This window comes from Protobothrops mucrosquamatus, unplaced genomic scaffold, assembly GCF_001527695.2.
Source record: "Protobothrops mucrosquamatus isolate PMUCROS unplaced genomic scaffold, P.Mucros_1.0 scaffold2689, whole genome shotgun sequence".
NCBI classification, from domain to species: Eukaryota; Metazoa; Chordata; class Lepidosauria; order Squamata; family Viperidae; genus Protobothrops; species Protobothrops mucrosquamatus.
In genome coordinates, this window is record NW_015388735.1 from 33,527 (window position 1) to 43,021 (window position 9,495).

General features: G+C 41.1%; 1 protein-coding gene across 1 annotated transcript in view; it reads right to left on the bottom strand.

The window, feature by feature from the left end:
• Positions 1–7,384: 7,384 nt before the first annotated feature.
• The window catches only part of LOC107296214 (rab GTPase-binding effector protein 2-like), a 59,519-nt gene continuing 57,408 nt past the window's right edge, over positions 7,385–9,495 (bottom strand). Inside the window, exon 13 of the mRNA XM_015825564.2 lies at positions 7,385–7,520. Coding sequence (XP_015681050.1) covers positions 7,467–7,520 — 54 coding nt within the window. The 3' untranslated portion in view covers positions 7,385–7,466. The remainder of the gene's footprint in view (positions 7,521–9,495) is intronic.

Here is a 9,495-nt window from a genome sequence, read left to right on the forward strand (position 1 = left end):
TCACAGTCTCAGTCATTTTTGGAGCCACTAGGAAGCGAATAAACTCCCAGTGCGCACCTATTTCTAGGCATAAGGGCTCAGTTAATTGTGTGAAAAGAGTCCCTCCCATCAGGGAGCCATCGCCTTGCTCAAACCTCACAGGTTTGCAAAGCTGTTTTGCCCGTATGCCCATTTTCATGGCAAAAGGCAGACCAATAATGCGGCGAGTGCATCCAGAATCAATTAGCATGTTTAAGTCCATTTGTGCCCCAGACTTAGGGATTATAAATTTGGCGGCCAGTGAAAAAGGCGGGATTTCTCGACTCACCATAGGGTCGTTCTCTCCTTCATCGTCGCTGTCAAAGGAGGGTAGAGCAGGGGCAGGTCCACCCGGAGTCCTGGCGTCCTCTTGTGTGAGGGGTGTAATCTGGGCAACAGGTTCTTGCGTGACCCGGTTGGATTTTTCTCTCGTTAGCCCTTGGGCAGGTTTCCTTCTCGCCACTGGTTCCGGTCTGCTCTGCAGTTGGGGGTAGGGGACCGGACAGTTTGCTGCTCAATGTCCTTTCTATCCGCACCGGAAACACTTAATTGACGGGCCTGAAGGTGGCCTGGGTCTTTCAGCCATTGCAGTAGTCGGAGGGTTTCGTGGGGGTGATTGTTGTTCGGGTTGCTCTGGCTGCTGCTCAGATTCAGGTGGGGGAGGCTTCTTATAGCGGGCGAGCTGAACGTCTAGCTTCACCGCTGCCTGGTACCATTCTCGCAGCTGATCAGGTACTGCTCGATAGATGCAGGCCTGAGAGAGGTGATCGTCTAATCCCTCAATGAAGTGTTGGATCAGGGATTGTTCAGGCCACCCCTCTATTTGGCCTGCTATCTTGCGAAATTCACGCACGTACTCCAGGGCAGGCCTGCCGGCTTGTTTTATTTTGTGGATCTGTTCTCTTGCTTTAAGTCCAATAGATGGGTCCTCAAATCTTTCCCTCAGCCCTAGGAGGAAGAGTTGGGGGTCTTCCAATTCGGGGGCTTGCTCATTATACAAATAGTTCAGCCATTCGGATGCTTCTCCCTCTAGGTTGGACGCAATGACATCGACCATGGCCCCCGGGTCCGGGTAGAGATAGGCCCAGCAATTCAAATGAGAGCGCACTTGGTTGAGGAAAAAAACCAGCTTCTCTGGGTCCCCATCGAAGGTTGCTCTGAAAGGTGGTGCAATCATAGGCTGTTGCTGCTGCCCCCCCCGGCTGCAGATTTATGCCCAGGGGTTGCACGTTCGGGGGCTGTGGCCAATCTCTCTGCTGTGGTCGGTCTCCCACCAGCTGCTGATCTCCTAGCTTCTGCACCACCCCAAGCTGTTGCAAGGCCTCTATTAGCTATGGTATGCTCAGCTGCTGCTGATTATGTACCTGTGGGGGGTGCCAATCTGCCCATTGCTGCAGAGGCCTCAGTCTGGGATTCCCTCTGTCTTCAGGACTGCAGTTCCTGGCCGGGGGAACCAGGGTCTGATCTACGAGGGAGGGGCTGTAGGCTTCTCTCTGCAGGAATTGATTTCTGCTTTTCACATCTGGGGTTTGAAATCTTTCCAGTGACTCACCCAAAGCTTGAGTAGCAGGCCATTCGTCAGCTCTGTACCATTCTGCTTTTGAAGTCTTTGATCCCAGCTGGGAGGTCTGCCAGAATTCATCTTCCCACAGCATGCTGTCTGTTTCCTCCTCTGGGTTATCAGCCACTGCTGGGTCTTGAAGCAAACTCACTTGTTTCATGATAGATTTTTCTTCCCTGAATCTTTACCAGCTCCTCTCAGGCCTAGAGACAGCGGATGGAGTTCAGGACCCCAGGTTGATTGAAAAGAATTTGAGATCTTAGCTCTGCAGTCGGGGGTAGAGGACTGGATAGGTTGCCGCTCGATGTCCCTCCTGTCCACACCGAAAACACTTAATTGATGGGCCTGTAGGTGGCCTGGGTCTCTCAGCCATTGCAGTAGTTGAAGGCTTTCGTGGGGGTGATTGCTGTCCGGGTAGCTCTGGTCGCTGCTGGGGGTCGTGTGGGGGAGGCTTCTTATAGCGGGCAAGCTGAACGTCTAAAGACAGTGGAGGATTTGGGCTCCCGGACTGGAGACTATATTATCAAGCAGCTATTTTACCATGGCTTAAAGAATGGCTAACGCTGAGAAATAAAAGGTTACTGTACCTAGAGGGGCATGACCTACAAATAGGTTGGCATGCCTTTCTATGGTACGGGAAAAATAAAACACACAGATATTTCCAAAACCATGCTATAAGAAATGTACTGTTTTTAGAATGGGAAAGAATAAAACAAAAAATTGATATTAAACTATCTGAGTGGCTTTCAACAATGGAAGCTTTTGCTTACCCAAATTTAATTAACTACGACAAAGTCGTTACTTACAAAGATATTTTGGACAAGGACGGAAAACTGAAAGATAGGCAAGACTTACAATAACTAGGTATTGACTTAGCATGGTGGCCTTAGCAAATTCAAACAAGATATGAAAAAGATGTAAAGACAATGGGATTTTATAAAGAACAGATAGAATTTGATCAAATACTCTTAAAAATAGATGAAAACTTGATTAGGAAACTTTACAGATTTCTTTTAAATTTGAAGATGGAAGAAGAACAAGTAAAAGAAACGATGATAATATGGGCAAAAAACTTTGGATATTCTGTAGATTTAGAAGATTGGCAAAAGTTGTGGGATAGAAACATTAAACTGACTAAAGCAGCTTCATATAAAGAAAATTTGTATAAAATGTTTTATAGATGGCATATGAGACCAGTAAGACTAGCGAAAATGTTTAAAAACGAACAACTGTTGGAAATGCAAACAAAAGCCAGGTACCTACTATCATATCTGGTGGGTATGCCCTAGTGCGAAAAAAATTTGGCTTAAGATTCATACATGGTTGGAAAAGATGACTAAAATACAGATAGAATTTAAACCAGAATTGTTTCTGTTAGGAATACTAGGAGCCGAGAATGAGTATTTAATATTGCATATATTGACAGCAGCAAGAATAGCATTTGCCCAATACTGGAAAAATGAAAATTTACCATCTGAAGAGATCATAATTAAGAAAATTTTAGAATGTGCAGAAATGGACAGATTAACCTTAGAGATTAAAGAGAAAGAAGACTCAGTTTACTTTAAAACATGGGATAACTTTTACCAATGGTTAGCAAAACGAACTAGTAAGAAACGATTGTGATATTTAATGGCGAATATATTTTAATAAGATGAAGGATATGTATTGATTAATTGACACTGTTTATGATTATTGTTTCTCATATTTGCTATAGTTGTTCACTATTATATTAATTACTGCTATTGAACATATGTACCCGGACAATAGTCTGTTTGCTAAAGCTTGAAAATGTTATTGGGGGGCAACCCCAATGTTGTTTCCAATCCTGTCCCAACCCCAATCCTGATTCCAACCCTACCCCAAACCTTAATCCCCATCCTGATCCTATCCCTTCCCAACCTTATAAAACTCAATAAAAAGTTTTTAAATAAATAAAGTGATCAAGCGTCCAAATTTTAATCACATAATCATGGAGATGCTGCAACTGTCTTAAGTGTGAAAAATGGTCGTAAGTCACTTTTTTCAGTGTCGTAACTTGAAATGGTCACTAAACGAACTGTTGTAAGTCGAGGACTACCTGTAAAGGCAGGGTATAAATCTAACCAATAAAACTGTACATATATTTCCCACATTCTTGATTCTTTAATTTAAATTCCGGCAATCTCCAGGAACTATGTCCTCTGAATCCCAAGGTAAACTAAACTGGGAAAGATTGCAGTAGGACATAGGCAATGAACTTGAACCTTGTGTATTGGTCATGGATTTTTTTTTTTTTGATACAAGAGCATTGCTTTCTAGTTGTTAGTTTTACAATGAATTCTTAGTCTCTTTTTTCTAGGATAAAAGGATTTTTATCCCATATTTCTGAGAATTAATGGACCTAAGGCTCTTTTCCATTACACTGTTGAATAAGTGATAAAATTTTGATGCAGAAAAAATACTGTGAGAAGAACTGGCCAGCTGAGTGACCTTGGGCTGGTCACTTTCTTTCAACCCTAGGAACGAGACAATGGCAAATCACTTCTGAAAAATCTTGCCAAGAAGACTTGCAGGGATACTTGTCCAGGCAGTCTGTGAAAATTGGACATGACTGAGTGGAAGAATTTTTAAATCATTATTAAGAAAACTTTTTTACACAGCATTAAACCACTACAAAAAGAAAAGAAAAAGGTATGAAAGAGTAAAAAAGTAAAAGATAGGAAAAGGAATAGAAAACTCCAAAGAAGTGATTTCTGACCTTCTTTGCAGCAGTTGCAAACAAATTTACCATTTCCACCAACCCAAATTGCATTTCAAGGTTCCCTTCTCATAAACAACTCTTTTTAAACAGTAAAGCTAACTAAATTTAACCTTGTTTTTGAACTGTATCTGCATTGATCTTCAATTTTTGAAATTCATTCTTTCTTCCAAATTCAGCAATTTTTCCTCTATGATTCAGAGTGCACATGGGCAATCTCTCTTTGGCTTCTTCTTGTCCAGAAAAGCTCTGCAGGACTGGGCTGACCACCAAGTCAGAGTTCCAGCCTCAGTGTTGTCTCCATGCTTTCAAAGATGCATCAATCTGCCATTTTCCTCACCCAGAGGTCCCAGATAAACTGACCATTTTCAAGGACATAGTAATTAGAAGTACCTGAAGCCTGAGTCAAACTTGAGCCAGGAACTGCAAGTTTGACTTCAGACAAGCTGATGTCACAGGCTTTTTGGTGGGAATTGTGTTTGGTTCTATACATCAGACTATAAACAATGTTGTTTGTTTGGCTTTGACATATGGATATGGGGGATATAACCACTGTGGTTTATTCAGCAATCTATAATTTGGTGCAAAGGGTGAAGCCAAGCTATGTGACAGAGAGATTGTTAGGGCCTCTGAAAAGAAGACAAAAGGAAGAAGGCAAGAAACAGCCACCACAGAAGCCCTTTCAGCTGGATTCTTTCCATCTGCCTTGTACAAAAGAGCTAGAATAACATAGATGCAAAATAATATTTATTATAAATGTTTAAATTGCTTGCAAGCTGCAATTTTATCTTGAAAAGTGGAGGGTGTCACTATTCATAATGTTCGTTTTGAGTGCTCTACTTTGGTGCATTTTTGCTAGGGTCATAATACTTTGTGGTACCCCCACCTCAACCTTAATTGATCAACTTTGAAAGGGAGAGGCACTTCCTGTTTGGGTTGCAGTGGGTGCAGGCACATGAAGAGGCTCTCTCTCTTTGTTGCCTGCTTTTCCTCTGCCGGTAGACCCTCAATCGGGTCGAAAAGTCACCCTGGAGGGGTGACTACCAATGAGGAGGACTCTCGTTGATTGCGGGGGGAGGAGGCAGCTCCTTCCGCGGTCCGAGGCAGCTCCTCAGGGCCGACGGAGAGAAAGATCGGCCAGTAACATGGCCGATTATTTAGCTGCTCCAGCTGAAAGTCAAAAGAACATCTAAGTGTTAAGAAACCATCGTGGATGATCCCAGTGAGACTTTTCCCTCTCTCTTTCTGCTTAACTACTCTCCTGTCAAAAGCCTTTTGGAATTACTTCCCTGCTTTGAAAGAGCTGCCTTTGTTTATCTGGGGAAAAGAGCTTTCCATAACAAAGGAAAAAACCTCTTATTGACTATTTTTATTTTTGGTTACTTGGGGGCCCTGGAAAAATCCTTATCATAAAACTTTATTATTATATCTTCTAAGCTGGAGAATAGTGTTTTCCTATGTCTTGGACTTACTTTTTTAAAGGGATAAATCTTTATTGTTTGAAAAAAACAACAACAACTCTATGAGAAGCCGGAAAAGAGACTCCATAGCTCTTTGACTTTGCTAATCTCATTCTTGATGTCTGGAAGAGACTTTCATAGTTTACTGAGGATATCTTGTGGAGAAATTTAACTGCAACCGTTTCTTGTTGGTGTTACTATTGAAATGGAGAAATCATATTCACAACTCAACTGTAAACTCATACTGGAAAAAAATTATGAAGCTACTGAGGAAATATGTTCCCAAATAAGAGAGAGAACTGCAGAAATAATAAACAGAAATTCTACTGTGAATTTACAAACTGACCTTCAGACTCTATTTGATCATTCTACAGACCAAAAAGCAACAGAAGAGGAATTAATTTACATACAACCTATGGAGACTTTGGATGACCAAAAAATGATTGTAACTAAACTATCTACAATTGCAAAACTAACAGAAATGGACTTGAAATTACAACTGTTGGAGAATTATGACAACTCTGATAATCAACTATTAATTATAAAATTGGACATGATCGAGTGTTTTATCCAGCAGACAGGAACCAGGCGTCAAAAACAGAGGATGGGAGGTCTTTTACTGACCCAAATGATATTACAAGCAATAATGGGAGATTTATTTGCTGAAATAGAGGCTTTGTTATGGAAGCCTGCTTGGCGTAGGAAGAAAGCCAGAATAAGGCTAAAAAGACAAATTTAAAATTATATGTGATGGATTAAAAAGGTTTTGAGAAATATGGATTGATTTAAGGATTAAGATTTAGAGTTGAAAATTTGTGATTATTAGAATATATATGTTAAACAGAGTAAGAATGTATTTTTTCTAATAATATGTTTATTTGTATGAAAATTATTTTGTAATGGAATGAGAATAAGAATATGAAAGAGGCTTTTAGAAATTCGGATAGCTTTAACAACTAATTGAGTGTGTTAAGTTAGCAAGACGATGTTTTGTGTAATAATAGGTGTGTGGTTTTCTTTTAGATATAATTATTTGAATGAGATTTAAATGCTATTTGAAGTAATAAGAGAGATCTATGATAAAATCAATGATTTATGAGATTATGAATTAGAATATATCTGGATTAGTATTTTAAAAGGGATACCCGAAGTGATAATACATTTATCTAAGATTATATTGGACTATGGTAATTGTAAATTAATAAAGCTCAAAACAGGATTAGGATTTATAGATATGTAATGTAGAAATGGATTATGTTAAATAGGTTATATTATTTGAGGGAAATAGAGAGGGAACATTTAATGTATTTACTTGAGCTATTATATGATTTTGTTTTTGGATGATTGATCACCTAACCACCACGGTGTGTCTTGAGCATTCTGTTGTAAAAGTTAAAAAACCAATAAAATTTGAAAGGGAGATGCAAAGGCTAAGAAGGTTATAAAAAAGTCTTATTTATTGTGCTCTGGAGGCTCCAGTGTCCGGACAAGGGTTGGGGGGGAGTAACAAAAGAACCCAGCCATCCCTACCTCCAGAGTTCTGGTACTCCTATCCATGCAGAGAGAAGACCTGGAGAGGCTCTGGAAGAGCAAGTTGACCCTTTGGTGCCTGGAAAGTCATGATTTCCCTGAGGTTCCTGGAGTGTCAGGGATGGGAACACAGAGGCCCAATTTCCTCATCCTCAGTCTAAGCCTCTGGCCTCCCTGGTAGTCTACTGGCTTCTCTCACATCAGGCTGCATCTAAAAGTATAAAGAAGGAAGATGACTGAGTCCCACAAACATCTCTCACATCCCCCGAAGTACATGAGATGGCCAGAAGGACTCAGGTGCACAAATAAAAGTCACAGGTACCATCCGCACTTGTCAGCTCAAACAGGAGGTCCACCCACACAAATATGCCCAATCCCCAAAGCTAAGAATTATAATTATCATAACTGAGTGCTGCTTGTGGCTGTTGGGACAAAGGCAAGAGCCTGCCTGTTTCTTATGTTAACTTTTTAAATATAATCTTTTTTATTATTAAGACAATGCCTTCCATCTGAACGAGGCTTTGCCTTCACCATGAGAAAAGGCTATACTAGCCCTGCACTGTATCTCTGCTTTGCCTACACCCTTTCACATTTTTCTTCTCAAACTTCAAGAGTTAAAACACTTTTTGAAGAACTAAATGAAATTCTGAGGTCACCAACAATAAACACACAGTCCTGGAAGCAACCAATTGTTACTGCATAGAACACGTATTCTTTAAAACAAGAGAGAGGTCGCATTAATGAAGACTGCAAGGGTAGTGGACTCATGGGAGTATGTGTGCGGGGACTGCTGTCCTCAACATACAGAATAGTACACTGTAACTTGCCTATAAAGATAATATGAGATATATCACAAATTGCTCTAGAGCACTTAATACTGCTTGAAGTTCTTCTGTGAGAAAAGATCTACCTCATCCAAATCTGTTCTGGGCCTCTCTTCTATGACCTAGGTATGACTTTGCCATTGTTTTTCAACCACATTCCCTTTTCATCTTCCCATTTCCAAATGATTATACTCCTCCAGCTTGGGATGTTCTACAGGTCAGAAATTCCACAGATTCTGCTGTAGAAAGCTACAGCTCTGCATTTGCAACCAGGCTTGACCTAAAGCAGTCTGGTCAGCTGCTAAGGTAACTCCTGCAACAGAACTACATCGATTTCTTTGGGGCCATTTTAGAAATATTTGGAAAAAAATGCCAGTGTGTCTTCCTCAAACTGAAATATGAAAGGCAATTTAGTAAAAGGCTAGAACAGGGGTGCCCAACCTTGGCTACTTTAAGACTTGGGGCTTCAACTCCCAGAATTCCCCAGCCATCATGGCTCACTGGGGAATTCTGAGAGTTGACATCCCCAGGTCTTAAAGTTGACAAGGTTGGACATGTCTGGTCTACAACTAAGCAATAGATTTAAAGAGTTAATGTGGTTATCAGCTTCTCAAATCCAATTAATTAGGTGTCAACGCTGCAAATACTGTATATTCTTGCTTTGACAATGTGCAGAACTGTCTGGTATATATATAGTTAAACCAGCAACAGGGAAAGAGGGAGGAGCATAAGGATAGCCCGGGAGAAAGAAACCGGAAGTAAATCACATCTTCCAAGTTGATTGGAAGATGTGAACCATGACCCTACAATAAGGGAGTAGAAAATGTTTGGAATGTTATGCGTAGCGGAAGAGAAGCAGACCTAAGCATTCCACCATGCTGTGCTGACGTATTGTAACCTTAATAAATGCTTTTAGGAGAAAACATGCCTGAAAGTCCTTTTAAGTGTTTCGTTACTCAGACACATGACATTATGCTTAGGTCTCATCTCATTCTAAAACAATATGGGGTCCCAAACCCCATCCACTGCCTCGAAGTTTGAGAGGTACTGGTAAAGATTTGGGGAACATTTGAAATGAAGGAGAAGAAATTGTCTGAGACCAGCTTCCTCCTAGCTGAAGCAGCTTCCCCGGGGAGGGGGGGGAAGCGACAGCCGGCAAGCCGGGGGAGAAAGGAATCTGGCAGATTTCCCAGCTGGGAGCGAGGCCAAAGCTATCGGGAGGGACGTCAGACTGTGATAAGCCGAGTGAAGGCTCTGGACGAAGCCATGCAGCATTGCCAGCAAAAATGGTGAGTCACAGTCCTGAAGACATAAGGAATCCCAAATTGAGGCCTTTCCAGCAACTGGGCTTACCACAGCTAA